Source organism: Aspergillus sydowii (genome assembly GCF_001890705.1).
Source record: "Aspergillus sydowii CBS 593.65 unplaced genomic scaffold ASPSYscaffold_4, whole genome shotgun sequence".
Lineage (NCBI taxonomy): Eukaryota > Fungi > Ascomycota > Eurotiomycetes > Eurotiales > Aspergillaceae > Aspergillus > Aspergillus sydowii.
The window spans coordinates 2,322,496-2,349,322 of NW_024467862.1; the positions used below are offsets into that span (position 1 = coordinate 2,322,496).

Here is a 26,827-nt window from a genome sequence, read left to right on the forward strand (position 1 = left end):
ACTCTCCCTTCTAGCGCAACCTTGATACTCGACACGGTTAACCGTTGCCGATAACCAGCCGCAAACTACATACTACATTGGAGGGTAACTCAGTCCTTGGACGGGTCCAGCCGGAGAGCAGTGAGAAACTTTAAGATGCCATACCTCACTTCTGGATCAGCTACCCGCTCAGATTCCGGAGAGCGTTCCAGTAATGCTTTCGAGGAGCTCGTCCAAGGCCTCAGTATTGCTCTTGGGCCCACGTCCGGACTAGACAGTGATGATGTTGACCCTCTCCAAATCCAGCGCCTGATGGAACTTTATACCTCAAACCAAAATGACTGGCATCGTTTTGCTTTAGGAGACTCAACTAGGTCTTACACGAGGAACCTTATCGATGAAGGGAACGGGAAGAGTAACTTGGTGAGCTTCCCTGTCCCGCTAACAGGACCAAGCCCTGCTTTATCGTTATTTGGACCGGCCTATACATGTAGGTTTGTTATTACTGTCATTGTAAATATGCCTGACGGTTTCTTTGTGCACACCTGAGTGGAGAGGTAGCTGGCTTGAGAACATGCCCATAAGCTAACTCCATTCTTAGTTAATCCTTGTTTGGAATCCCGGACGGAGTAGTGCCATTCACGATCATGCAAATGCGCACTGTGTTATGAAGGTACTACCAGACTGCCAGTTTTTGCCATTTCGCTCTTGGATTTGGTGGCCTAAGCTGACTCAATCCGTTTCGACTAGGTTTTGAAAGGCACTCTTCAAGAAACCTTATACACATGGCCGGACCAGGAAAAGCTTGAATATGGACAGGTTTCTCCTCCTCAGGTAAAGAAAGTGACTACGTATGGCGAAAATCAGGTCACTTACATGTCTGACAAAGTCCGTTGAATACTCCCATAATTAGTTGAAGTCTTGCTGACTTCTCAAAGTTGGGCTTGCATAAGATCCACAACCCGGATCCCAACGACGTGGCTATCTCCTTACACCGTATGTACTCTGTCGTCACTATATACTCCCCGCTCTGTATGTCTCACACAGCTCTTTTATTATTTAGTTTACACACCGCCAAATGCCGCAAATTACGGGGTTTCCATCTTCGATGAGAAATCCGGAAAGGCATGCCACATCAAGCAGTCTCATTTCTTCTCAATTCGAGGCAAACGAACATGTTCCCGACCTTGACCAGTCCTGATGCTTTTTTGGTTCCAGATTTCTTTCGTTGCATTTAGCGTTCAGCGCCTCACTCATAGTAACCATTGTAAACCAACCCAAGTATTCTTATCCATCGGATTCTTGATACTGTTCCTATACCCATTTTTATACGCAAAACCTGTCCTTGTGGGCATTTGGCATAACTACTAACATTCTTTACTAACACTGGGGAGAAAATTATTGGTTTTCTGCTCATAGTTCCCTAGGGTGTATTATACAGCAGTTTCCTCTGATGATCATTCTGGGATACCAAGTACATACATGATAAATGATTGTGGATGATTTTCTATCCATCTGCCAAAAGTTCAACGTAAATACTAATTTTGTTCGTCCAGTCTGTATTCACCTAAGAATAATGCATATATAGATAGTATGCTAGAAACGATATATTATACATCATCCATATAACAATGCGAACTCAATGCATCAGAAGGCTGCAGAATAAACAATGTAGTGGCAATAATATATAAGAGCAAAAAAAAAAAAAAAAAAAGGGAAAAGAAACATGCATATATAGACTTAGTCGAAAATGATCAATCTAAATCTGGTCCGAATTCGCACGGGGGCGAATCGACTCTTCCTCTCCCGTACTCCCACCGTCCCCATCTCCAAGAGCCCTAGTAAGCCGCTCAACCAGCGAATCTGAACTGGCCAAGGCGCCGTTCTGCCGCCGGCGCAACCGCTCGAGACGGACTGAAGGATTCTGTAAACTCCCAGTATAAGTACGTCGCTCGAAGGAGGTGTAAAAACACATCAACCGTGAGACCCACCCAGTCCTCCTGGCTTGGCACGCCTTCTGCGGCGGGGAGTTGGTCTGTTGTGAATTCGTCGGGGCTGCCTGTTGCTGGAGCCCGGTGGATGGGCGCCGGTGTGACAGGTAGACTGGGGCGTTCGATTTCGCTGGGGAAATCGGTTATCTGTGTGCTGATGTCGTGACCGGGTTGTCGGGTTGGTGTTAGCGTTGAGGTCTTTTGTTGACTGCTGCCGCCTGAGAGGACCTGGACGCTGCCCTTGCGAGGTCCTTGGATGGATTGAATGTATTGTTGAATTTCTGGGACCTCATCCCAGGCGTTGGACCGGGAGTAGGTGTCCCATGATTCACTAGGTAGGGTGGGTACATCGGATTTCCAGGATGTCTGGTGAGGAGATTGAGAGGTTCTGGAGTCTTCTTTGGCGGATATCGGAGAGGGCTTGCGTTGAGTTTGGGGCTGCTCATCGGCGAACACTCTTGTGGGCTTCGGTGCATTTTTCTCCCACGGGAATATCTGGGTGAGTTTCTTTGGCTCTGGTTTCACGGCCGGGACCTGGTAATACATGTTTTTCGGGGCTTCTGGATAGGATGCTGGCGGCTGGAAAAGCTGATGGTCGTCTGACATGGTGTATGTCTTTGTCGCCAATGCTATTCCCTCGGGTTTTGAATACAGGGGGGGTGGTTCCCTATAGAAGTAAAGGTCAGTAGGTATAATTGATAGTATAGTAAGGAATTCATCCTACCGAGACGCATCCCATTCCGCCTGAGGCGCTTCAAACGTCGGCCCCTCCTGTGGTAGCGGTTGAGGCGATGGTGTGCGTTGTGTCTCGATAGGTGCCTGCGGTTGAGGATGATGAGAATCGCCATGGCCCAGTGGGTGAACTTGCTCTGATGATATACTGGGGCCTTGCGTTGGGGTAGGTTGTGTAAAACGTTGGGTTCGATCTTGATGGTGCTGCTGTATATAAGTCTTTACATGCTCTTCCCCCCGGACATACTGCGGAACAACACTGATAACAGGTTGATGTGCAGGTTCGTCATGTCGTTCTGACGGCTGTTCAGTGGGCAATGTCACATCACTTAGTCCTGGAAGATATGACAGTTGGGTAGTCTCATTTGAAGTTTGCTCGCATGTGTGATATTCTAGCTGCGGACCTGATGGGATATCGGTTTGAGGTGCTGCTATTGCAACAACTGATGCCTGTTCCGAGTACTGTTGTTGCACGGTTTCGTGGGAAGTTTGAACGTGCGTCTCGGATACAGACTCGTCTGTATAGAGGATCTGCGGAATAGCTGTTCGAGTGTCGGGTTGTATTTGTTCCTAGAAGTGCGTTAGTCTCATATCCCGGATTATGTTTTATCACTGATGGCTGCGCAGAGCAGTTATGCAACTCACGATAGCTATAGGATAGTAATGTCGATCATAAATAGTCCACCACCTTCCCAACAATTGGTTAAAGGGCGAATCGAAAGGCGTCACATGTCTCGACACATTCCAAGGTTTCTGGGATCCAATAAAATGCACCAAGCTTATCGTACTCTGAAAATGTTTATACGCTGGGATATATTGATAATTCGCGCTAGGCGTGCAGTTGTATGTAAAGCTGAGCCGATGCCAGTCGCGAAAGTGCATGTTCAGTAGCCCCTGGTCGGCACCGTCGAAGCTGATGCCTCTTTCCGCAAGAGCTTTCAGCGCGAAGTAGTCCTGCATATTTGGTCGTAACACCATAACACCGCTGTTGAAGCAATCGGGCCAGCCGACGTCCGGGGCAGCGGCAAAATCTACGTCCAGTTCCAGAAGCTCTTCCGGGGCTCTGATGGCTACCACGTCGGAATCAATATATACAATGCGCTCAAACTGTGTTTGTCGCCATAGTTCGATCTTGGTGAAGGTGGCTATTAAGTCTGGACGCTCCATGAGCCACAGGTTCGCTGGGGTGTGGTTCGTCATTCGATAAACGGGAATGAGTATATCGTAAACGGCCTAAGCCATCTAGCTGTGTTAGGAATTGTTGCGGGGTAGACCAGTCTCATGTGTAGACGGATGCGGACTGCGCACCTGAAGCTCATTTATTGTGGAAGCTTGCAAGGTATCGGGGGTATATAAAGCAACCAACTTCGCCCGTGAGCCATTATCGCGTAATGAGTGGGCAAGGACCACTGCGCCTAGATAGAGAATAGGCTGGTTAGTATGTGAAATTTGTCGGCCATAAAGCGATCATTGGATTACCAGGAAGGTAGTTATCGCTCAAAAGGAGCTGTATTCTAGTTAAACAACATTCAATGGCGCCACAAGCTCAGGGCGGGCTACGTACAGTGCAATAAACTGCACCTTCTGGGGTAAGCATCCCGGAGGCGATTGAGGGTAATGAATGCGCCAAAACTTCAGAAGTCCAATCGGAAAGATAAATAAAAGGGAGAGTAAGCGGAGTCAGCGACCTCGAAGCCGATTCCAAGCTGTGAGGGAGGAGAGAAGAAGGATGGGGGTTTGTAGAGCGCAGATGCACGTTTCCCCTCACGAGAGTCGCGTTTTGACGGGAGCAACCCCGCCCGCCACCAACAGGGATAGGAGCTGTCTCCAGGGACACTGCTATGATGCGCGATAAAATTTACTCTGCAACATCTCTGTTGTTTATTCTCCGTGGGGGGTTTGAAGCTCTCTATCCCTGCGATTGAATTGAGATAAACAAGGGCTTCAAGGGGTGATTGAAGGCGGGAGGAAGGCAAATACCGTACGGCACAATCGGCTTGCTTGATCCTCCAGCTCTGGAGCTTTGACCTCTTCTTTATTTATGCACCAGCCCTGATCAATGTTGCTAATTTAAATCTCTCCCGCTGTTTTTCGCGGTTGGGGGTATTACTCAACTTTATTGAATATCTCTTTTTGCATGGGAAGATATATGTATAGCACAGTAACAAGAAAGACAGTCATCAGTTACACCCACCATGGCCAGCAGCCATTCGTAAAGTAAAGCACATTTCAAGTAACACTAAAACAGATCATTTGGCACCCATGCTGGTAGCCAAAGCACCTGAATAACGAGAGAAAAAAAAAAAGGACGCACATCAACAGCCCAAGAAAGCGAGTGACATCGGAACATCAGCGCATTGTACCGAATCGACCAGGCCCAGACCATCCCCAAACCCAACAACTCATTTTCTAATAGTCACTGTTGCTCCTGGACAGCAAGCTCCAATGACCATTCCGATGTCCTCCTGCTCACCTTTCACAGCCCACTCAACCGCCTTGGTCAATGCAACCTGACCCTCCCGCTCCAGCGGAGTCCAGTGCGCACTATTCGGAAGCTCAGTGACCTGACTGCCCTTGGTAAGGTAGTCCGAAATGCCGTCCAGACACAGCTGCCGAACGAGCGCATGGTCTTTCTGGCCCCAGACGATGGTAGCCCTGGCTTTGAGAGCTCCTCGCGGTCCCTCATCGAATAGCCCGCCTCCACTGCTAGTGCGCTGGATTCCGGTTGCTTGCGCAATGTCGTGCAGGCCAGCTATGGTCTCGATTGATTTATTCCACCGGGCAACAGCGGTGCCCTCCCGGTAGTAACGGCACATTTCAAAGAAATTGGAGGCGGCCCGCCGTGTGATCGCGGTTTCGGCATATCCCTCGCCATCGGCCGTTCGTGTCTTGCTTTCATGAATTGATGGGCCACACGAACCAGCCATGCACTCTGCGGCATCGACAATAGAAAAGTTTTGTTTTCCGTAAGACGTCTTATGTGCGTATTTCAGAAACGATTGATTTCCTCCGGTGCCGACGTAACTGACTAGAGCAGGAGGTAGTTGGAAGACAGCAACATATCCCGAGCTCCATACTTGAAGAATAACAGGAATCAGCGACTTTACGGCATTTAACAACAGTGAACGCTCGCGGATTGGTGCACGTAGAAATGATTTGAGCATTTTCAGCGAGGACGCCAACCGACGATGAATATTAGAAAATACCAGGGAAACCTAGGAGCTGTCGGTTAGCGAAATATAGCTTTCTCGCATTGCATATTGAAACAAAAGCACGTACAATTGGCGCGTTAGTTACTATGAACCTGTTGGCCAGTTCAGGGGCTTCGGCAGCCAGTCGCATAGAAAGCAAGCAGCCCCAGTCGTGCCCAACAATAACGGTTCTTTGCTCGTTGGTAGCCCCATCGTTATCGATGCCATATTTTGCTCTCATGGCAAGTATAAATTCGGTAAGGTTCTCTAGAACCGCAGTGGCGGAATACCGATCCAGACTATCGGAGCCACCAAAACCTGGTAGATCAACGGCAACCAGAGTAGCTGTACCCTGGAGAGACTTTGCGTTTAGCATATGACGCCATAGTACCCAGCTGTCAGGAAATCCATGGATGAAGATAACCAAGGGTTTGGTGGCACGGGTGGCGGCGTTGGGCTCATTGCAGACGTAGTGGAATTTGAACCCATTTCGTAGAGTGTGAATATGATGTGAGAAAGCCGACCACTTTTGCGATAGGTCCCAAAACCGATTGCGAGCTGCTCGAATGTGAGTTGCGATCAACCTCCTTGAACACGTTGTTTGAGTGGACTGCACTTACCCAGCTGTAATTCCAGGGTTTCCTTCTCGGTGGCTCGTTTGAAAAAAGAACCATTCAGTATTGCTCTAACTGCGTATACCATCATTGTAAATCCGCCATAGCCAGAAACAAAGGCCGAACTGAGTAGCGCGGACGTCATGTTTGTGTGTTGTGTCCGGCAGGACGCAGGGAACGCTTAAAATTCCGTTTCCTTGAGCTTGAAGAGACCCAATGAGAGGATATTACGGGCTTAAGAACAACTTTAAAATGTAGTACTCGCAAAGACAGGTATCTATGAAGAGAACTCGAATAGGTCCATGTCAAGAAGCGAAGGACAAAAGATGTGTACGCTGCAGGCTACTAACTATAAGTATATTTCGGCCACTCACGTGCAATTGGGGCCGAGTCCGAATCCTTAGGTAGTTCGGCGACAAGTCCCGTCCCGTCGCTGCTATCGACTACGGGAGCGTACCATCCAGACAATGACCATCGCAACCAAACTTCAAGTTTTCAACAGAATCCTGTAGGACAAGGGAGGTCTTGGAGTGATCTGAGCAGTGAGGGCAGACGGATATCCAAGCAGAAGAAGGATCTTATCTTTTGTCATTTGCCTTCTCACCACTGATGACATCGCACAGCAGCGTATATCTATCACGCTCACTTATGACACCCGGCGGTGATGTGGTGGACACGGCAGTGGCTTGAATCCATTCGTCGAAACATTTGAACGTCTTACTGCCGGGGAATGTTAAATGGACGAATAGACGTCTTACGACATATTATCGAAGTTGGAAGAGAAGAAGGTATGAACTGAGACATCATTCGTGAAAGGGTTGTGCAACCGTCAAGGTACTGTATATATACACCGTAGAAAATTAAATAATTATATCATTCCACGAACCCCAGGTTCTCTCTATTATCGTCTACCAAACGCCCGTATCTGTGAAATTATGTGTCAGAGACTACCTTTCAACCCATGGAGAGAAAGGGGGACTTACTCCAACAGTAACCTAAAGAGCCAGACCTCCATATCCTGTTTGCGCAATGTTCTTTGCGCCCAATCCTTCCCTTTCTGGGCTAGGCGAGGTCCTGCGACCTTGCCTTCTTCTTCGGAGATAAAATAGCGCATGGTCTCGACGAATTCGTTTCCTTTCAGGCTCATTGGTATGTAATGAAGCCAAGGCTTGAGTCTCTCATCGTGCCATTCTCGGAACATAGAAACTTTGAATACTAAGCTGTTGCTTTCGAGAAATGCGTGATACCGCCCGCTAAAGGCGTTTCCGTCAACATCAACGAGATACTTGTAAGACCAAGCCCCTTTCTGCTCTTCCTGTGGTGCCAAATCGAAGAACTCCTCTTGGGCGGCGCAGTCGTGCTCATCACATTGTTGAATAAAAGTGAAGTGAACATCAAAAAGGTCGTGGTAGTTGCGGCGATTAACCTCTTTGGATTCCCATTGCCCATTGTCATTTTTTGCAAGGACCTTGACCATACCCAGAGAGTTGATGTTTCCGACCATTACTTGTCGATGCTGTCGCCGCCAGCCCCCATTTACAGACCACCCACCAGTTGTCGAGCCTCTCCAATATAATTTATCGATCTTTTCTTCCCAGCTGAAATCCTGAGACTCCACGTATTCAACCCTCTTATCCCAGTACCAAGGACTTGGGTACAAGATATCTTGAAAGGTAGAAACCTTGCTTTGAGAGAAGATCGGGAAGAGGTCACGGACAACGTCGAAGGTATTGGGCCGTTCAAAGAACGCAAACGTATCCCGTAAGGAAGGCGTGTTGCACACATCCGAAAAAGCCGTTGTGTTGTGGATGAAACCAAACTCTGTATGAGCGTATCCTGTAGTGTCGTCTGGTGAATTCTCGTCGAGGGATCGAACAGGACTATCGGCGGGGCACGACATTCTCGATTCAATCCAGGCCGGCTGGCGAGATATCGTATTGAAACGAGTGGTGCGCACACCCTCGATGCGGTCCCCTTTGTTAATATCGCGTGGTCGAGCCGACCATGCATTGACGGCTGCCTGTGTCGCGAAAGCACGTGGGATGGCATGGTCTTTTGCTATCGAAACTAGTCGTTGGAGATCATCATTGGGCACGATGACTCGTGGTTCGTCATGGACGTTGAATGCTAAATCCATATCGGGCAAATACTTGACGAAATCCTTGAGCATGCCTTGTGTGGCCGGCCTTCGCCAGTCTTCTTCCCCGAGTCCTTCAAGCAACGATATCTTCCCATTTCTGACAAGAACCCCATACAAACCGTTACCACCTCCAAGAGCCTCGCGGGCGCGGGCGCGAATAGTTTGGGGCGAGAGACCCCAGAAGGGCAGCAAAGAATGATAGATAGTATCATACTCGTCAATTAGCTCAACGCCTTTCGACTGAGCGTACTGAAACCACTTGTCGAAGTGCGGCGGGGGGTTCATGTTGTAGCGCCGGCGATATTCGTTGACCGCATCTTTCAGCGTCTTGGACTGACGCTCCAGGAGCTGGTTGAGCTGCTTCTCTGCATCATCAATGAAGCTGGCTATTGGATGCAGAGCGCTCGAAGAGTTAGAGACAGGATCAGTTGGGAGTTCAACATCTTGTTGTATTTGTGATGGAGGAGGAGAAGCTTGTTCAGGAGGAGCGATATCCTGATTCCCAAATGTCCCCGGTTTGCGGCTCTCTAGAAAAACCAGTGACAATATCACCAGGAATCCCGTTGCCACTAGTAGGCCCAGGCGCTGATAAGAACGTGCAGCCATTAATAATCGATGAGATAGCAGCACACCGTCAAGCACCTCGTTTGAATAGCATTTCGGAGACGCGAGGGGGCGGGTTTGACTTAGGAGTATGTCGGGTCGTGACGCAGGCAAATTTTAAGCACTCCTTATCCTTCTCGCGCTGGCCTTTCTACTAAACCGTGTAAGGTAGGTCGGCAGGTGGAGGAGTTTGCGTCACTCCGTGGGGGCACTTTGGCGCTCTCTCGTGTCGTCAATTATTTGGATTTTCACGGCAATCGCCCCAAAAACAGAAGCGACCGGTTGCCCTGGACAAATCAACGACAATAGAGAGCCCAAGACGCTCTCGACTGCTCCACGACTGGTGCCCGGGCATCTTGGCGCCTCTCAGTCTCTCACAACTGGTGGCCAATAGAATTTCTCGTATCCCGGCCTCCCGTTTGAGGTTTATTGAGCCACCCGCCCGACTGCCATGACATTTAGTGTGTCATCAAGTCATGCGGTCATGCGCTCGAGGGCTCGTGGCATCATATTTGACTCGTGGGTCTAGACCTCGACTCGTATACTACGTAGTATTTTCAAGATTCAACGACTTTAAATTTTCCAACTATATATCGCTTATTTCGCTGTCATATAACAGCATCCTAAATTTACAACAAAAGCCACTAACGATTCGAGCACAAACGCTTGGGCCTGCGCAACATGGAAATACGCCGCAAGACACATCACACCCACGAGGAAAAGATGGGCAGCATAGAATGCACTCCGTCTCTCTTGAACAGAGCCCTTCCATAATCCACCACTCGTCCCCTTTGGCCGCGCAGTGATCATGATCGCGCTGGCTGTCACCACGGCGGTAATTCCCAGTTGGACATCCAAATCAAGAATGCGCTTGGCGAACAAAGAAGTGAAATCGGGATGGTCCGACTGCAGGAAGAATAAACAGTACAGAACTGCATGCCCGACGAGTAATGGACTGACGACTACGCGCGCGAAGAGACGATGATACGCTGTCAACGTTGGTTGCGGGATAGAGGTTAGAGTTGAGAGCAGCGATGATGCTCGTGGCGTCGACGTCGCATAAAAGGCTGGTGACATGGCCACCTGTAATGGCAATTGCGATAGACCGACATGGCCCAGCGCCTTCGTGAGATGTAAGTAGTCTATTTGCATGTTAGTTCGGGTTACCTCGAGACTATGGTTGCAGCAGCTCGGCATGGGCTTCGATGAATTAGCTAGGGTTCACTCACCATCACCCGTATTCCAAGCAGAAAGCATGAGCAACCAAACAAGCCATATCGTACAGATGAGATATTGTCTTCGCGTCTCGAACCAACCGTTAAAAAGTGGTTCGTCTAGCCATGATTTGTTCCGAGAGCGTCCTGTAGGCTTTTCACGTCGGTTATACGAAGATGACGGTGCAATAACTAATCGAAAGAGACCAATGGCAAGGACAATTGACAGCTGGGCGTAATATCCGCGAAGCGTGAGAAGCTCGCGGCGTTGTTGCTTCTCGGCATCCGAGACTGCAACAAAATGCCACGGCCAAGAAGAAGACATGTGGTCGGAAGAAATGTTTGATCAGCAGCTTGGAATCTGGATCCCTGGGTTCACTGTAAAATTGTATCTACTAAAGGTTCGATTTGTTGCTGGCAGGTTGACATCAATTTAAAGACTTGTAGCAGTAGCAAATTGGCGAGATGGAATTAATAATCTAGCCTCAAATTGCAAATCACATGATGCCATTCAACTCTCAGCTTCGTGGATTCGTGGATTTTAGAGGACAGACATGATAAGTTAGGTTTATGGGGCTATCCGACTGGACCAAGAGAATCTACATTTAGAACGCCATGGAATTCCCACCCCAGTCAGTTGTCCTGACTACTTCTAAGTTGACTAAATTGACAATCCCCCCAAGGTGTGAGCGCCATAGGATTCTCGTCCGCTCACACTTAAGGTGCTTTACAAGACCGGCCTAAGTGAAATAGATAGTTCAGCTTTACGGCGAGGTCTGCATGACCTCCTCGTTGCCGCCGGCAGCAGTTGTTGCAAAGTACCGAACATCAACATCCTCATCAGCCTGGAGTTTTTCCAGGCTTGGGAGGACGCTCTGTTGGATGAGCTCTTGACCCTTGGGCGAAGGGGACTCGGTTTTGCCTTCCTTTTCTAGGTCACCTAGAGTGCCTTGTGCGGGAAGTCGTCGCAATACATCGATTAGAACGGCGTAAGACTTGGCAACATTAAACCGAATGTTGGGGATCTCGTCTGAGGTGAGCCTGTCAAGGATGGGTAGTACTGAGCTCTCGATGATTTCCAGAGTGACAACGGGTGCTAGTGTCTAAGAGAAGAAAAACAACATGGTTAGCTCGGGGTTCGTCAACGGGGTGCCAGCTTGCATACTGAGATAGCGAAACATGTCGTCATTCTGTAGAGGTAATTAGGGTGTTGGCCCATTGCCATGACTTTTGGAATGATGGAGCCCTTGGCCCACTCAACGCCGAATACCTCCGTCAACTTTCTCAGATTTTGCGTGGCGGCCTCCCGAATAGAGAAGACGGTGTCTCCAAGCCAACCCATACAGAGGTCGCTGAGTTGCTCGTCAAAGAACGTCACTCCTAGCTGACTTGCCAAAAGGGGAATGTATTCAATGATGGCAAGACGAACTCGCCACTGTTTATCTTCGGCGAGTTGGACAATAGCGGGAAGAAGTGACTGGGATAGGAGTTCGATGCCAATAACTGCAATTGTTAGAAGCTGCATTCAACTCGTGGGTGTTTTGCTCGCAACTCACCCTTGTTAACCAACTCCAATTTGGAAATAATATGTAGTCGCACGTCGGGAAACTCGTCCTTGAGCATCTGAAGGAACATTGGGAGGAGGTGGGAGATAGTCCTGGGGTAAAGCCATAAGCAAGCGGGCACAATAATCAGGCAACGTAGAATCATTCGAGGAAAACTCACTCTTCCTTTCCAAGAATAGGCGCAAGTCCGCTAATTTGAGTCCCCAACGCCGCGCGCACATGCTGAGATGGATCTGATACAAGGTCTTCCACGCTGGTCATTATTTCGTTGAGCAAAGTTTCCCGATCAATCAGAGAACAGAAACCTGTTTTAGCGATTAGCCAGCTTGATCTATTGCCATGCCTGGGTAACTAATGCGGATATACCTGGTATCTGTCCGGCAATGGCAGTGCGAACTTCAGCCTCAGTATCCTTTAGAAGCTTAACAAACGATGGCACCATGTCGCGAGTGATGACTTCTTCATGCACGGCTTTCGCGATCTATGCACCAGTTAGAAAATCTAGACAAACCATCTTCGGGGGCACATGCAAGCATACTTTCTCATATCTGTCCGCAACCATATATCTGACACGCCAGCTTTTATCTTCAAACAAGCTCCGCAGAGACGTCAACAACACGCCGTGGCTGGGTTGTTGCTCCTTGGGGATCTCTTCTGCAATGGCGATGAGAATATCCACCGTGAGTAGACGCACACTGTCCTGATCATCGCCAGCTAGGTATTGGAAGAGGGGTATCATTTCATCAATGACAATTGGGGTAGTCATCTCCTTCACGAACTTCGCGAGGTTGTTGGCGGCTTGACGTCTGACCATGGGGGTTTCATCGCGTACGAGGCCGGCGAAAAATTGGCGTAAGGTCTGTTGCAGGGAAGAGGGGGATTTCTTGTATGGGGTGCAGTAGAGACCGGTAGCGGATACTTTTGAGGTGAACCAATCGGCCTTCGATAAGCGCTGGACCATTGGAACATAATATTCTTCGATTTGTTTTTCGGACAGTTGTTCGCCGATCTTGTTAAGTGACTCAACAGCCTAGAATATGTTATTATAGAGATGCATAGGGTAGGGTTGGCATAACTTGCTTTTTCTCTCACCAAAGGCTCCTCAATGGCCGCTAGATTCTCCAAAGGAGAGAGCAGTACGTGGCCATACTCCGGGCCACCAACATACTCTAAAAAGGACCCAAGCTCTTCACTTAATGCGGTCAAAACCTCATCTTCATCCTCGACGGAATCTGAATCGCAATAATCAATACTGTATTCGAAGCGAAAGTATCGGTTGCGCTTATATCAATTACTAACCGTCAAGGAATGGGATGAGCTCATCACGAGTCCGTTCGGGGCCTAGAGCTAAGGCAATCGTTGAAAGACGGTGAATTGCATTGAGGCGGAGGAGGACATCGTCATGCTGGAAGATTCATGAGTCAGGATAGGCAGTTCCTAAGTGTACGCTAAAAGGAATGTTGCAACATACCTTTAGCTCATCAATGAGAACGGCGATAGGGTAGAGCTCGTCAATTTCACCCTGACCCTCCATCGCGGATGTGTTTTGATTATCTAGTATATTTTTTTGGAATTAAGAAATGACCACAGAGCAAGAATGTGGCCGGTCCGATTCCTCCTTTGGACGACTGTTATCACGCGAACACAGATATCGACTTTTCCTCCTAGAATAAATAAAAGAGCGAGGGTCTATTGCACGAGAGCGAATGCAAGTCGAGCACCTAGACAAGCCCGGATTAGCTGAGGCTGTTGAGTGTGAGGTGGTGGATAGCGAAAGGGATAGTAGACAATGAGGTCCTCGGGGCGAGGCTTTCGTGGGGTTTGGGCCGCCGCAAGACACAGGAGCAGGAGCACACCTTGATGGCGGGATTGGGGTGGAGACAGCGTTGGGGGAGCCAACCTCAGGAATTCGTCAAATTAAAGAGCCTCTGGGGAAGAGAGAGGTTCGGAAACAGTGTCGCGAGGACTGGAATATTGGGGTCGCAGAGCGGGATTCTGGATGGGTATTGTTGTGAGAGTGACGACGGGGCGGTTGGTCGTTTCCCAGCTTTGCTGAGCATCGGCTGTGGCTGGTGACCGCCTTTTGGTGGTTCAAGGAGGGGTGCTTGTTGTGGCGGTGCTGTGGCTGCGTCCCGCCGCCTTTGCTCCTCAAATTTGTATGACTCCGTCCTCCGAACTGTGCTGCGACCCCGAATTGTACCCAACCGCGGGCAGAACTCAGGTGCATTCTTACACTGTTAAATTGTGACATACTCCGCCTGTTCGATATCCCAGTCACAGGTCGTGGGAGTTTGCTTCACCCTTGCAAGCGATATTTTGACTCATCTGGCTGCGAACCAGAACCCCTCCCATCATGCCCACCATTTCGGTCGATAAGGCCGCCCTTTTTAAGGAGCTCGGTAGAGGGTATGTGCAAATGTGTGTATATTGATGAAGGTCTCATATCTGATCCAGATGTTTTAGGTATACCACTGAGGAATTCGATGAGCTATGTTTCGAATTTGGTATGTTCTCCCTCCACACTCCTCCCGGTCTTTGGTGGGGTTTGCGCTGACGGCATTGAAACACAGGCATTGAACTCGACGAAGATGTAAACCCTCCATTTCCCTTCCTCCAGCCTCGGAATTTGCTGCTAAGACAAACCAGACAACAGACCAGGACCGCCCAGTCGTGAATGGCGTGCAGGAACCACCTCAACTCAAGATTGAAATCCCCGCGAACCGGTACGGCCCAGAGTCTGAAACTTTTGGGCACATATACTGAGTAATTACTGCAGATATGACTTGCTTTGCTTTGAAGGGATTGCTCTCATGCTCAACATCTTCCTGGAGAGGACGCCTCTTCCCAAGTATAAGCTAGTCAAACCCCCGAGCGGGGAACTTGAGAAGATCATTGTCAAGGAGGATGTGGGTAAACCCTGCATTACCAAAGCTTGCGAGAGCCGTGTGCAACTGCTAACTAATTGATCACAGACAATGAAGATTAGACCTCTTGTCTCTGGCGCAATCCTTCGCAATGTCACTTTCGACCCGGCTCGGTACGAATCTTTCATAGCTCTGCAAGATAAACTTCACCAAAATCTGGCAAGGCAAAGAACGCTCGTCTCCATCGGTACCCATGACCTGGATACTATCAAGGGACCATTCACCTACGAAGCTCTACCGCCGAAGGACATCCGCTTCGTGCCTCTCAACCAGACAAAGGAGTTGAACGGCGAGGAGCTCATGGCTTTCTACGATGTAGGATCCACTGCAGGCGCAGAGTTGTGCGTATACTGACCCTTATAACAGAAAGACAAGCACCTGGGCAAGTACCTCCATATCATTCGCGACTCTCCAGTCTACCCGGTCATCTACGATGCCAACAGAACCGTCTGTTCTCTTCCGCCCATTATCAACGGTGATCATTCGAAAATTAGCCTGAACACCAAGAATATCTTTATCGAAATTACTGCACTTGATAAGACGAAGGTGGAGATCGTGAATAAGATCATGGTCTCCATGTTCTCTCAATACACATCCGAACCCTTCACGTAAGTACTCTATACACTCTTGCTTCGTAGAATCCCAGACGACTAATCTACCGCGGAATAGCATTGAGCCCGTCCAGATTGTTTCTGAGCACAACGGCGAGACGAGGGTAACTCCTGACATTGCACCTCGGACTACACAGGCTGAAGTGTCCTATATCAACCAATGCTGCGGCTTGCAGCTTTCGGCTGAAGAGATCTGCAGACTCCTCAAAAAGATGGCATATGAAGCAACACCATCCACTACCTCTCCTGATCTCATTGACGTCCACATTCCCCCGACACGCGCAGACATTCTCCATCAAGCGGACATCATGGAGGACGTTGCAATTGCCTACGGCTTCAACAACCTTCCCCGTTCCTTCCCCAGCAAATCAGGCACGGTTGCCCAACCTCTGCCAATCAACAAGCTTTCCGACATTATCCGCACAGAGGCCGCAATGGCAGGCTGGTCTGAGGTTCTGCCTCTTATCCTGTGCTCGCATGACGAGAACTTTGCTTGGCTTAACCGCAAAGACGACGGCAACACTGCTGTCAAATTGGCTAACCCCAAGACTCACGAGTTCCAAGTCGTGCGCACAAGCCTTCTGCCCGGTCTTTTGAAAACTATTCGCGAGAACAAGCACCACACCGTCCCAATGAAGATCTTCGAGGTTAGTGATGTGGCCTTCAAGGATATGTCAATGGAGCGTAAAAGCCGGAACGAGAGACACTTTGCTGCTGCTTGGTACGGCAAGACCAGCGGTTTCGAAGTTGTGCACGGTCTTCTAGACCGCGTCATGGCAATGATGAAGAGCGCCTTCATTACAGGAGAAGAAGGTCTCGAGAACCCCGAGGTGAACGACTCCCACTACTGGATCGAAGAATTGGAAGGTAAGTCCTCACATCAAGTCCATTATTCTCCCCGCGGATAGACCGTTCTAACCATTTCCCCAAAATAACAGACCCGACCTTCTTCCCCGGCCACGCAGCCTCAATCCACGTTCGCATCGGCGGCAAGGACTACAACATCGGTACCTTTGGTATTCTTCACCCGACCGTGCTGGAGAACTACGAAATGAAATATCCCGTCAGCACGTTGGAGATTAACATCGAGGCCTTCCTATGAGCGAGATGTGGAGTGGATTCGGTAAATTGGCGATTTAGAGCATAGATAGATACCTCATCTCGTGTCGCTCGATACTCTTTGTAAATGGTTGCTTTACGCTGATCTCATGAGCTATAAAGATGAACAAAAAGTGAAATATTATTTGCCCACCTGCAATTGAAATGCTTGACGGCGATCCCATGTGGACGTATGGAAATACAGTCCTACTACATACTAACATCTTTCCAATCTAGATTATGCATTTGGCGCGGGTCCATTGTACAGACAACGTAGACCTAGAACGAGAAGAGGGTGCTCCGTTTGCTCAGCATTTGGGTACTTTATACAGTCGGTTTCCGCATACGCGGCATGAAGAAAAGATTTTCGAAGTTCATAGAGTTCTTTATTTTTGGATCATGGAAATAGGGTAGATGACAGGAACAAAGATAAAACCAGATTACTCCTGGGCATAAGCCTCGCCGCTGGCACCGCCTTCTTGGCCTTCCGCCGCCTGTTGTTCGGCCAGGCGCTGCTGCTCGGCAGCCTGCTGAGCGGCAATAGCCTTGGCGCCATAGTCCTGGCTGACGGGCTGCAGAACGGGCTGCTCCTCCTTGGGCTCGATGATGGTGACGGAGTCGGGGAGGGTCTTCTGAGGACCGGCCTTGCCCTCGGGGTCGGAGCCGCGCATGATCTTAACCTTGATACCAAGGACACCCTGGCGGAGGAGAACGTGACGGGTAGCGGAGTCGATGAACTCCTTAGCGGGGTTACCGGAGTGGATCATGAATCCGTCCTGGGAAGTAAAATTAGTGACCAATTTCGCGCAACCAGAAACCAGTGGAGAATAGCGGTCGCTGAATTTACACCCCACGCTTATACACAGGGGGTTCCGTTCAAAGACATCTAATCCATTGATGTTCCACAGGATATCACAGCAAACATACCGTGAACTTCATGGACTTGGCACGGGCAGCACGGAGCTTTCCGGAGACGACAACTTCACAACCCTTGGCGCCGCTCTCCATGATGAAACGGAGAACACCGTAGCAGGCCCGACGGACGGCGAGACCGTTGAGGAGCTTGTAGCGGAGAGACTCGCACTGAGCGACGGCGGAGAGACCGCGGTTCTGGACCTTGGCGGCATAGAGGGAAACGGAGTTCTCGGGGAACTTGAAACGCTTCTGGATGAGAGAGGTGAGCTCACGGATGCGGCGACCCTGCTCTCCGAGAACCTCCTGGGTGTGGGTGGCACGGACGACTATGAAAAAACAAGAGCCTCCGTTAGCAATCACAATTCTTCCGCAACTCTGCCATTTGTCCCAGCGTTTTTCTTGGTGTTTCTTCAATCCGATTCCTTTGCTCTCCTTCCTCTCTTTCCATCTAAAAGATCCAGGGGAAACGAAAAACGGGCGAACGTACTGATGTCGGTGACGGTGGGAGTGACACGGACTTCGACACCGGAGTAGCCCTCCTCAGCCAGCTCGCGCTGGAAGAACTCGTTCAACTCGGCATAGAAGACACCGTCGGCGACGAACTTGCGGCGCTTCGAAATAGCTCCCTGGACAGCAGCCATGATTGCGTTTCTGCTGGTTTATTAGTTGTCGAAGAAACGGCCGAGGACACGGTGATAGGCGGTGCACCAAAGTTGGAAAGTCGTTCGAGGTCAGGTCGGTTTTGAGAAGTTCGGCGTTAGTGGGGAATTTTGGCAGTAGGGCTTCGCCTTCCTATTCGGGCCAGGGCTCAACCCTCGCTTGCTCTCCGCTCGCGCCTTCCCATTTTCGGTCGCCTTGGCGTCCGAGCTTTTTCAGGCGCCAAGGCACCAAGTGTATACTTCGATATCGCAAGTGGGTGCACCAATGTCGGAGCCGAAGGAGCTTTTTGCCAATAAGCCCATTCTTTATAACTCGTTGATAATCAACTACCTAGCTCACATTGTGTTCTGCTTTCCCACAGACGGTCAGCCATGATTGGCAGCTACCAACTTCAAACTGCTCCAATAGCAAACAAAACTACGTACTCCGAAGTAGGGCCAAAAAACTTAGACGAAACAAAGAAATCCATACAAATAGGGTAGGAACTAGTAGCGCTAAAATACTGACTTATAGAAGCCCATTGAGACTGACGCTTAGCACACGGGTGTAATCCCATCGCAGTATAAATTTATTCATTGCCGTAATCTGTCTTAAAGACCCCTCATCGCATCTCGACCTCCATCTGGCTCATACTTTCTGCATTGTGGTTTTGATCTTTGTTTGCAGATAGGGACAGGCTAGATATCCCGGATGTCACCGCGGTCGCCCCATTTGGTGTTGGGGATGCCTGGTTACCAGCCAGACCACTACCGAGGGCATGAGTAGAGGATTCAAGACCTGTTAATACTGGAACACGCCGCTCTGCATCTGAGCCTTCGCTAAATTTGGCCTGGGAGTTGCTGGATATGCGTGGTCCGTTCATTTCCGCGTCTGTCCGGCCAAACGCCTCATTCCACCATCTCACTTCATCAACCTGTGGGAAAATCAATCGTTCTTTGCCTCGCTTGTTGTCATCAATGTCGGATTCGTATTTGGGGTTTACAAACAGATCCCTCCGAGCGAGGAAGTAGTCCCAGACACTGCGTGTTCGCTCCTTGGCCTTTCCTTCCACCCGCTCCTTCTCACTGTTGTAGAGGAATGTACCATATTGACAGGAGTACAGGTGGTAGAGTAGACGCCGCAGGAATCGCTCATTGAATTCAAAACGGGATGGATACTGGTACAACAGTTGATATGTCGCATCAAGGAATTGGTGGAAGACAGGGCTTGTCTCCTTCGGTTTCGTAATTTCCTTTTCAGCGACTGCCGTCCTCGGTACGGAACTAGATTTCTTAGCACTAGGGCTGTCGGAGTCATATTCGCGAGTATCTCCATCCGACTCGCCCAGAGTCTCACGGCTTGTATTTTCCCGGTTAAAGAATCCTTTAGCGCTGAGAAATGCGTTTTCAATTGCCTTTCCAGCACCGCTGCCCTCACCGAAACTCCGCCCGGAGTCACCTCCAATTCTTTCGTTCTCAATCTGGAACCATTTTTCAGAGTTCAGATGTCCTGCCCTATGACGGAACATGTGACCGAAGGAAAGCCAGTCCTTTTCTACCAGGACCATAAATCCCTCTAAAGTTCGGTAATAAGGGTCGAGACAAAGTTGGCTTAGCGCGCTCAACTGACTTGTACGATCCCATCCATCCGAACAATGGATCAGCACGTGCGAATGCTGAAGACCAACTTGGCGAGCGATAAGACCTGCACCGTCCAGAATGCCAGCAATATGCTTCAGCCAACCGCTTTTTGCGAGCTGGTCCCGGTTCGGACCAAGCGGGGTGACGTCGGACTCTTTCAGGGTATCGATCACTTTGTTCAATGAATCCCTCATAACATGGATGTTATCAATTCCAAGGTACGCCTTCGTCGCGAACTTATAATTATCCATGTTTTCAGAGCCAAGGCCCACGGCTTGCATGGCGAAAGCATTGACGGTGGGTCGCGCATCGACGATCAGGTTATGTTGTTGCGCGCCATATATGTGGGGTTTATCTTGCGACTCTTCGTCAAACGACGAAATAAGCTCGGCTTCCAGGTCTTCGGCGTTTGTGGCCTCCGGCCAGCCTTGACTACTACACGATTCGCCCTGCGTGGATGTCGAGGACTCATTTTCTAGATGCGGTGGTGTGAAGTTGGCAAGCGGTCTTTCTGATCGAGTTGTGGCGAAAATGGCAGCCAAAAGCTTCTCATCCTGAATGCTCCGATTTCCACGGAAGCCCACCAGTGGTTGGGAGCTTCTTGTGATCGAGCAATTGTTGACAGGGTGTAAGTAGGTCAATACCGGTATCCGCGCACGAGATCTATACCGTCCGGCATAGTTTAATGTGTTGTCTGAAATGGTGGTAGGCACGGCGAAAAGGGAGGGATAGGTTGGCGAAAACTAGAAGGCAGCTGAGCTGGTTGTACGAAAGAAAATAGCAACGCTATAGGCGAACATACCCCATAGTCAGAGTTCATCTGCGAGATGCGCCAACCACGGCCATCGCGGTCGACACCCTGTCGCGCCAGTTCCTTGCTAGGATCATAGAGCTCCCAACCATTGAATGCACGCTCGGGAGGAGGCGGTTGAAAGGTAAAGGCGTAAAGTTTGTCTATCCGTCCTAACTTGCAAGTCCACGACTTTATACTCTCATAAACGTCTCTAGCCTTGTTCTCATTCGTAAAGTAGAAACAAATAAAGTTGAAATCTCGACATCGCAGGCGGATGGACGACGGCTGACGGGATATGGCCGGAGCTGGGCGGTACGTGCAGAACGATATGATGGGATATGTTATCCAAACTTCCTTCGGTTTAACTGGCGCACCCTGCGCCTGTATATTATCTGGAGACTGCGGAGGGATGGCAGAGAAGATAATATGGTGCGGGGTGAGGTGAAGGGTGCCGACAGCTTGGTCTCCACGGCGTGCTAAGGTTACATCTTCAACCTAGAGTGAGATGAATCGCAATCAGTTCCATTCCATTAAAGGTCAAATTATAGCAGTATTCTCGAAGTCTGGGCTTAACACACCCTAGCAACCCGTGTTTTCTCCATGCCTGTCACTTAACGGGTCGGCCTACTTCATGGCTGGTTTGCGCGCAGGTCCAGAGAGACTGGTTCAGCTCAGTTAGAGGAACCCACAGTTCACACTGTGCAATATTAAAAAGAAAAGTGGAAAAGAAAAAAATGAATGTCTTCAAAATAAATATATCAATAGAAAAAGCGATTGTTTGCAGTGTCAGATCAGATCAGGAGCCAGATGCACGGACTCGGTCAGATGCGGGCCCCTCGCTAAATTGGACAACTACGTCAACACCCGCCTTACTTTCAAGACACCCGAGCTGAGAGTTCAGACCAGGCACGGCATGCACTTCTTACAAGCTATGTAGATCCATCTAGTTTTCACCATAGCAGTGAAGTTGTGTTTGGGTTATGGTCAGCTGATTTTCATTGCATTTGACATTCACAACTCAACATAAAAAATTGTCATCAGTCCTATTATATATAATTCAATTTATGTACTTATCAAGCAGTTCCCTTTGAAATACAGTATATATACATCGCTTCTCAAGATAATTACACGCCCGTCTATACCAAAATACGATTATGCACACCGGCCCGTCCCCTCATACCCTCATTCCAGCTACCGCACGCTCTTCTGCATCCAATTCCAGGCCAGAAACCATGTCGCAGGCGACGTTGTAAAATAGAACAAAATCTTTACCAATCTGCCGACGTGATGAAACAGACTTGCCGGGGTGGATTTCATCAATGTAGCGAGGCTCTGATGTCGTTTGCAGGTAGAGATCCGTCGTCGAATGGGCTCCATACGGCCCACCGTCGTAAGAAGCATGGAAGAGACGCCAATCACGGACATCATACTGGTTCACAAGTGTCCCTTGAACATCATTCACCGGCTGATAAACATATTCAGCCTTAGTGCATGCAGTCATGTCTACCTTCTCATTGTCTTGCTGTAGAAGGTAACTTGGTAGATTTAGTGTTGTGAATGCCGGTAGAGGAATATCCTTATTACTGGTTCTGCTTTTTTTGAGTTCAAGTTGTACGTCTTCAAGGACAGAATCCAGAAAAGATACTCCATGGGGTCCAGTTAAAAGGTCATGTGTCAACTTTCTTGTGAACCGAATGTCCGCGATGCTCTCTGGTAGTAAGTGGTCGACGCTGTTTTCCATCAAGTTAACTTGTGCACCACTGATGACTAATTCATTTTGGTGCTTGCGTATATTTTTGGGTGGGTGGGTGAGCTCCAGCTCGAGGGATGGAAAGATATTTGCATGGAGCGCCGAAGGCACCAGCCGAATGCGATAAGAGGTTGACTCAACACGCTTTGGCGACAGTTTACCAAGAAGCCGTGAAACTCGAGGCACATCACTAACGAAGGTCCGCAGAAGAGACATTTGACCTAACTGAGAGGCGCTGGCCTGTCCTTTTTCGATGGTCGGCTTGCGGAGGAAGAGACATTGACCAAGCGTTGCTGTTATTGACTCGCGGACTTCAATAGCAGATCCAAATTTCGCACTCCAAGAGGGTTGTCGTCGAAGGGACGTAAGTAGTTCTTTACAGAGATCGGATTGCCCCTCATGTAGGAGATAACCAGGTAGGATCGGCAACCTTTCGCTCTCTGGCGTCTGCCATCGAAACCATGGCTTCTCCCGAACCTGCCATGGGGCAGCCTCTCCAAGGTCGACATCATACATCTTCGAGAGCTTTGAAGCAGGAAAGTAAGTGCTGAATGGCGTAGAGGGTGAAGCAGCTTTGTTGAATGCTAGGTGCAGGGTTCTTCGAGCATCTTCCACATTCCTTTCGTTTTCGGGAAGAACATGCATCCGATTGGGGAACTGTAACGAATCCAACTCGAAGGAGACCTTGTATGTAGTCTCAACCCAGGAAATAAAGCCAGGGCTAAGCGCCTCAGCAAATTTTTTAGTATTCTCGTTGTCTCGAGACGGGAGACCGAGTTCAACTGATTGTATCCTTTTGGTATAATCATTGATGATCTCACGGATCGATTCACACGGGCGTTGCTTTCCAGTGACCCTCACGAGTCCCAAAGAATGTGTCACATCGATTGCCGTTTCGTGTAGATTAGCCAGCTCTTCAAACGAAAAATAGTTAGAACCTGTAAGCAGGGTCAGGGAATAACGGGGAAGGCGGATATCGAGCTGTCCAATTTCGCCCGCCTGCCCAAGTTGCCAGCAATCGCGAAGAACTCGCTCAATTAAAAGATCCTTGCCTTTGAGATCCTGGGACGCAGCAATTCTATCGGCGATTGTCTCTTGGGATGCCGGTCCTGTCTCTAGGTAGTGTGAAGTGCCAGGTTTCCACTCTGCATTCCAGTGTTCGGGATGTGCTGGAATTCCTTCAGTACTATCATGTCGTGCTTTCAACGTTGTAGAAATATACTTGGAAAGTTGGGGAGCCGTAAAGGATGGCCGAAGCCTGCTTCGGAGATCTTCCCAATCGGGCGGTGCCAACTGTTCTCGGGGTCGATGCGGTGCGAGGAAGCTTTCAATCCGTTCCGCTATCACCGCGCTATCGGAATAAGATGTATCTGGCTGGAGCTCGCTCAGCATGATCGGGAGTTCGCCTGCTTCTTCCTCGGACGATGCTCTGAGCGGACGCTGTCGGCTTGGTTTCTCCCGCACGACAAGGACTTCGCCCGGCTTTCCAAGGGAAGAATATTCAAGCTCGACTCTCCGACTTTTATTCCCAAGCTTCCTCCTACTTCGCTTTCGATCGGATTCGCGATGGCGGCTCGGGCGATCATGGTGTGTGTCGTCGCTGGAATTGCTGGCGGTATTCTGGTATCGAACAAGATGATGCCCACGTTGGGTTGACGAGACGCAAACGGTGTGTGGCCGACATGATGAAAATAATTGACGATTTATAAGGCCTCCCGCCTTTATAGCTGATCGGGAAAGCATTGGGGACGGACGACCTGGCAAGACAGGTCTTGAGGTTTGCGACAATCCGCGTGCTGAAGCTTTGGAAATAATCTGGCACTAATCCTAAATAGGGATGGGCCGGTGTCTTATCGATAGGGATCCTCCCTTGCTATACTCGAGTAGTTCCCAGTCTGGACACTGGGGGAAATCGAGTCGGCCACCTGCATCGGCAGGACAAGGCAAGGACTTTAAGATTATAAATGTATCTGGCATTATATAGACCGTAGGGGGTTATTGTATATTACTAACTTCCCAGCTCCGTAAATCCTCACGGACCTCGAACTCCGACAGCTCATGTTCTGTATTACGATTTCTCCAAGTCTTGCCCTTGGCATTGTCATAGAGCTGGTGTTCAATGCTTCCGTTTTTTCCGGTGCGTTCAATCGCTGGAGAAAATTCCAGCGTCTTGCTTGCATTTGAGCGGCTCGCGTTCTTTGCGCGCCTTTCAAACCCCGGAGATAGAAGGTTGCGCGTTCCGGTCTGGCTAGCGGTGCCTGCACCACGGTGCGAAGAACGTTCATCATAATAACCCTCAGACCGCGTGGAGTCAGGATCTTGTGAGTCGGCCCAGCCGACATTTCCAGAGAATAGCCCTTCAATTAATTTATCCGCAGGTAGGTCGTCCGCGCGAGAAGTCCAGGAGGCCGCCAATGTACGTCGGTACATCTCTTGCATATCAGCAACTTCTCGACTCTGCGTATTGATCAAGGGTGGCTGGCCCGAGTCATCAGCCTCGGCCTGCTCAGAAGCCACAACTCCTGTTATGCCACCGAAAGCCATGGCGGATTTTAATGGCGGACTAAATATCATTAGCAATGCTCGCCGAACGAAATGGGTATAGACGTTTCGAGATATTGGACATACGTGGTGAAGTTTCGATCTCCGTCTATTTGCTGCACAGATATGCCGATTTTGAGTGTGCTATTTATCTTGCTGTCCTGCATCAAGTATCGACGCACGATACCCTCGTCGTCATCGCTTTTGTCCACATACTCGCTTAGATTGAGCTTTACCCTCCCTAGAAGGTTCTTCTCAGCATGAGCCCCAGATGAAAACTCCTGTATGACTTCAAATTGGATTTCGCATTCATGGAGTGTTTGGTCGCGCTCGATCGTCATCCTGACTTGTACGGCCCGTTCATAGTGCCAAGATGCTTTATGCTCATGGATGAGCGATTTGTCGGTTGTCCCATGATGCTCGTTGGCATTTGAAGAAGGTAACCGCCATTTTATATATGCCGCTCCGCTAACGAGAGGAATGTTGTTGAGGTCGATAATCTAAGTTGCAAACCAGCCCGTCAGCGCCGAATGGATCGCAGGAAGGACCGGGGATGCTCACTCGAAGAACTAATTCAAACCTGGGCTATTAGATAAGGTTATCATTATATATCCATATTCAACCAGGTAGAACAGGACTTGCCCTTCTGTTTTTGGGGACTGCATGTGTCGCGATTAGCAGAATGGTAAAGCAATGAGGTCATCGCACGGGCGAATGATGGGGAAGAAAGGAGGAATGTTGGATAAAGCAATAACATACCAAAGGCCTGCATTTTCGTCCGAGATCATATGCGACTAAGGGATAATAAGAACAGTCTCCAATTCGCACCAATCTAGGCGTTCATCCCCGTTGTCATCGTTGCGACACCCTCGGTTCCATTCTATAAAGGCGGTGGGCAAGAATCTGGCGGCAGATACTCACCGCCAAATGGGCCCGCGGTCGAGTGACTTTGCTCGAGGCCGAAGTTTTGTAAAATGCCTTCAGCCGCTATTATTGCGCTTTCGACAGTGACAAATGACAAGGGAATCAACGATGAGCCAACTGCCACTTTCCCCACCCTCCGAACCGGTGTCCTCAGCCGATAATACGCCAGCTCCGCTAGAATCACCTATCCGCACAACCCCAATTCACGACCTGCTCCCCGACATTCGCGTACCGAGCGAGCCTTTACCGACATATCGATACCACCCGGTAACATGTGCTGCGATCGATCCTGAAGATGTTCGATCCGAGCTCCAGCAACTGCGCAAGGAATTCTCCAGCCCAGAGGCTGCATCGAAGGCGCAGGAACAAGCTGCGCGAGAGCTGAAGCAGAAACTGGAGGACGCGGAGAAGAAGCGCGAAGAGGTGCAGAAAGCTATGGAAAAGAAGCTCAAGGAGCGGAATACCGAGTTAAAAGTTCTTTCAAAATACCAGGATGGGAAGTCTTCGGCTTTGCCGACATAGGCGGGGGCGGGGCCCTGATAGTTGCATGGGATATACGAAACTACGACCTTGAAGACCACTGGACAGTGCGTCCAATGCAAGGTAATCTGGACGCTGGAACCTTGGTCGGCAAAACTACCCAACGAGCGATCTGCGCTTAGCTACGGTCAACTTCCATTTACCTGGCGGCAGTTGCTGACAGGCTGCGCGCTCAAATCGCTCGATCGCCACCTTTCCGAGTCATCCGGGCCAGTCTGGAGACGAAGCGAAATCATTACTCCCTCAACTCAGTGCATTGGACGGGGTTGGGCCGGATCGGGTACGATTATCGCTATGAGAGGTCACGACACAACTACAAACGTCACGTACTACTTTGTTATAGGAGCTCTACAGAGCACGTTACGCCTATACGCATTATGAGCGAGTTTGACACCGGTAGAACAGCGTCCAATGAGAACGCAT

General features: G+C 49.5%; 11 protein-coding genes across 11 annotated transcripts; 3 read left to right on the top strand and 8 right to left on the bottom strand.

Moving 5' to 3' along the window:
• The first annotated feature begins 27 nt into the window (after positions 1 to 27).
• On the top strand, positions 28 to 1,523 carry ASPSYDRAFT_44609 (putative cysteine dioxygenase Cdo1). Its single transcript, XM_040846875.1, has 5 exons — positions 28 to 492; positions 581 to 652; positions 730 to 867; positions 918 to 975; positions 1,043 to 1,523. Exons 1-5 carry the CDS (start codon positions 136 to 138, stop codon positions 1,168 to 1,170), a joined length of 753 nt encoding a protein of 250 aa, XP_040703985.1. The 5' UTR covers positions 28 to 135; the 3' UTR covers positions 1,171 to 1,523.
• Positions 1,524 to 1,674: 151 nt separating this feature from the next.
• Positions 1,675 to 4,652, bottom strand: ASPSYDRAFT_44611 (glycogenin). Its single transcript, XM_040846876.1, has 6 exons — positions 4,267 to 4,652; positions 4,182 to 4,209; positions 4,011 to 4,117; positions 3,348 to 3,935; positions 2,695 to 3,272; positions 1,675 to 2,637 (listed from the first exon to the last, which is right to left on the bottom strand). The coding sequence occupies exons 1-6, from the start codon at positions 4,297 to 4,299 to the stop codon at positions 1,830 to 1,832; spliced, it is 2,142 nt and encodes a 713-aa protein (XP_040703986.1). The 5' UTR covers positions 4,300 to 4,652; the 3' UTR covers positions 1,675 to 1,829.
• A 98-nt stretch (positions 4,653 to 4,750) lies between these two features.
• ASPSYDRAFT_201498 (alpha/beta fold hydrolase) lies at positions 4,751 to 6,810 on the bottom strand. Its single transcript, XM_040843801.1, has 3 exons — positions 6,514 to 6,810; positions 5,982 to 6,451; positions 4,751 to 5,917 (listed from the first exon to the last, which is right to left on the bottom strand). Exons 1-3 carry the CDS (start codon positions 6,650 to 6,652, stop codon positions 5,105 to 5,107), a joined length of 1,422 nt encoding a protein of 473 aa, XP_040703987.1. The 5' UTR covers positions 6,653 to 6,810; the 3' UTR covers positions 4,751 to 5,104.
• Positions 6,811 to 7,380: 570 nt separating this feature from the next.
• Positions 7,381 to 9,253, bottom strand: ASPSYDRAFT_149732 (putative capsule-associated protein CAP1; the record flags this gene model as incomplete). The annotated part of the gene is made up of 2 exons (XM_040841937.1): positions 7,381 to 7,432; positions 7,491 to 9,253. The coding sequence occupies 2 exons, from the start codon at positions 9,251 to 9,253 to the stop codon at positions 7,381 to 7,383; spliced, it is 1,815 nt and encodes a 604-aa protein (XP_040703988.1).
• A 538-nt stretch (positions 9,254 to 9,791) lies between these two features.
• Positions 9,792 to 10,566, bottom strand: ASPSYDRAFT_44614 (ferric reductase-like transmembrane domain-containing protein). The gene is made up of 2 exons (XM_040846877.1): positions 10,480 to 10,566; positions 9,792 to 10,392 (listed from the first exon to the last, which is right to left on the bottom strand). The coding sequence occupies exons 1-2, from the start codon at positions 10,505 to 10,507 to the stop codon at positions 9,848 to 9,850; spliced, it is 573 nt and encodes a 190-aa protein (XP_040703989.1). The 5' UTR covers positions 10,508 to 10,566; the 3' UTR covers positions 9,792 to 9,847.
• Positions 10,567 to 11,228: 662 nt separating this feature from the next.
• Positions 11,229 to 13,563, bottom strand: ASPSYDRAFT_57635 (protein phosphatase 2A structural subunit TPD3; the record flags this gene model as incomplete). Its single annotated transcript, XM_040849400.1, has 9 exons — positions 11,229 to 11,567; positions 11,630 to 11,967; positions 12,021 to 12,121; positions 12,190 to 12,334; positions 12,396 to 12,510; positions 12,568 to 13,059; positions 13,110 to 13,261; positions 13,329 to 13,434; positions 13,501 to 13,563. 9 exons carry the CDS (start codon positions 13,561 to 13,563, stop codon positions 11,229 to 11,231), a joined length of 1,851 nt encoding a protein of 616 aa, XP_040703990.1.
• Positions 13,564 to 14,382: 819 nt separating this feature from the next.
• ASPSYDRAFT_148400 (phenylalanine--tRNA ligase subunit beta) lies at positions 14,383 to 16,666 on the top strand (the record flags this gene model as incomplete). Its single annotated transcript, XM_040841812.1, has 9 exons — positions 14,383 to 14,435; positions 14,493 to 14,533; positions 14,600 to 14,619; positions 14,676 to 14,752; positions 14,806 to 14,935; positions 15,002 to 15,268; positions 15,320 to 15,561; positions 15,623 to 16,431; positions 16,503 to 16,666. The coding sequence occupies 9 exons, from the start codon at positions 14,383 to 14,385 to the stop codon at positions 16,664 to 16,666; spliced, it is 1,803 nt and encodes a 600-aa protein (XP_040703991.1).
• Positions 16,667 to 17,102: 436 nt separating this feature from the next.
• ASPSYDRAFT_57637 (40S ribosomal protein uS3) lies at positions 17,103 to 18,218 on the bottom strand (the record flags this gene model as incomplete). The annotated part of the gene is made up of 3 exons (XM_040849401.1): positions 17,103 to 17,438; positions 17,590 to 17,903; positions 18,065 to 18,218. 3 exons carry the CDS (start codon positions 18,216 to 18,218, stop codon positions 17,103 to 17,105), a joined length of 804 nt encoding a protein of 267 aa, XP_040703992.1.
• Positions 18,219 to 18,509: 291 nt separating this feature from the next.
• On the bottom strand, positions 18,510 to 21,432 carry ASPSYDRAFT_44620 (phosphatidylinositol-3-phosphatase YMR1). Its single transcript, XM_040846878.1, has 3 exons — positions 21,228 to 21,432; positions 20,659 to 21,144; positions 18,510 to 20,599 (listed from the first exon to the last, which is right to left on the bottom strand). Exons 1-3 carry the CDS (start codon positions 21,249 to 21,251, stop codon positions 18,839 to 18,841), a joined length of 2,271 nt encoding a protein of 756 aa, XP_040703993.1. The 5' UTR covers positions 21,252 to 21,432; the 3' UTR covers positions 18,510 to 18,838.
• Positions 21,433 to 21,635: 203 nt separating this feature from the next.
• Positions 21,636 to 25,789, bottom strand: ASPSYDRAFT_176768 (putative respiratory complex assembly protein Rmp1). The gene is made up of 6 exons (XM_040843464.1): positions 25,700 to 25,789; positions 25,583 to 25,599; positions 25,502 to 25,525; positions 25,028 to 25,440; positions 24,409 to 24,962; positions 21,636 to 24,126 (listed from the first exon to the last, which is right to left on the bottom strand). The coding sequence occupies exons 1-6, from the start codon at positions 25,710 to 25,712 to the stop codon at positions 21,824 to 21,826; spliced, it is 3,324 nt and encodes a 1,107-aa protein (XP_040703994.1). The 5' UTR covers positions 25,713 to 25,789; the 3' UTR covers positions 21,636 to 21,823.
• A 183-nt stretch (positions 25,790 to 25,972) lies between these two features.
• ASPSYDRAFT_148827 (uncharacterized protein) lies at positions 25,973 to 26,386 on the top strand (the record flags this gene model as incomplete). The annotated part of the gene is made up of 1 exon (XM_040841844.1): positions 25,973 to 26,386. The coding sequence occupies one exon, from the start codon at positions 25,973 to 25,975 to the stop codon at positions 26,384 to 26,386; it is 414 nt and encodes a 137-aa protein (XP_040703995.1).
• Between the last annotated feature and the right edge of the window lie 441 nt (positions 26,387 to 26,827).

Excerpts from the sequence above, each read along its gene's own strand:
- ASPSYDRAFT_44611 (XM_040846876.1), bottom strand. The coding sequence starts at position 4,299 with ATGCTTACCCCAGAAGGTGCAGTTTATTGCACT. Across the intron at positions 4,118-4,181 it reads GAGCGATAACTACCTTCCTG|GCGCAGTGGTCCTTGCCCAC; the intron begins GTAATCCAATGA and ends TTCTCTATCTAG. Across the intron at positions 3,273-3,347 it reads ATTACTATCCTATAGCTATC|GAACAAATACAACCCGACAC; the intron begins GTGAGTTGCATA and ends ACGCACTTCTAG.
- ASPSYDRAFT_44614 (XM_040846877.1), bottom strand. The coding sequence starts at position 10,507 with ATGCTTTCTGCTTGGAATACGGGTGATG. Across the intron at positions 10,393-10,479 it reads TGCTTGGAATACGGGTGATG|ACTACTTACATCTCACGAAG; the intron begins GTGAGTGAACCC and ends ACATGCAAATAG.
- ASPSYDRAFT_44620 (XM_040846878.1), bottom strand. The coding sequence starts at position 21,251 with ATGGAGAAAACACGGGTTGCTAGG. Across the intron at positions 21,145-21,227 it reads AGAAAACACGGGTTGCTAGG|GTTGAAGATGTAACCTTAGC; the intron begins GTGTGTTAAGCC and ends ATCTCACTCTAG. Across the intron at positions 20,600-20,658 it reads AGATGAACTCTGACTATGGG|TTTTCGCCAACCTATCCCTC; the intron begins GTATGTTCGCCT and ends GCTGCCTTCTAG.
- ASPSYDRAFT_44609 (XM_040846875.1), top strand. The coding sequence starts at position 136 with ATGCCATACCTCACTTCTGGATCAGCTACCCGCTCAGATTCCGGAGAG. Across the intron at positions 653-729 it reads ATGCGCACTGTGTTATGAAG|GTTTTGAAAGGCACTCTTCA; the intron begins GTACTACCAGAC and ends CGTTTCGACTAG. Across the intron at positions 976-1,042 it reads CGTGGCTATCTCCTTACACC|TTTACACACCGCCAAATGCC; the intron begins GTATGTACTCTG and ends TTTATTATTTAG.
- ASPSYDRAFT_176768 (XM_040843464.1), bottom strand. Across the intron at positions 24,963-25,027 it reads GGAGATCGAAACTTCACCAC|TCCGCCATTAAAATCCGCCA; the intron begins GTATGTCCAATA and ends AATGATATTTAG. Across the intron at positions 24,127-24,408 it reads TTTACGGAGCTGGGAAGTTA|CTATAAAGGCGGGAGGCCTT; the intron begins GTAATATACAAT and ends TTTCCCGATCAG.
- ASPSYDRAFT_201498 (XM_040843801.1), bottom strand. The coding sequence starts at position 6,652 with ATGACGTCCGCGCTACTCAGTTCGGCCTTTGTTTCTGGCTATGGCGGA. Across the intron at positions 6,452-6,513 it reads AACCCTGGAATTACAGCTGG|CTCGCAATCGGTTTTGGGAC; the intron begins GTAAGTGCAGTC and ends ACATTCGAGCAG. Across the intron at positions 5,918-5,981 it reads TAGTAACTAACGCGCCAATT|GTTTCCCTGGTATTTTCTAA; the intron begins GTACGTGCTTTT and ends GACAGCTCCTAG.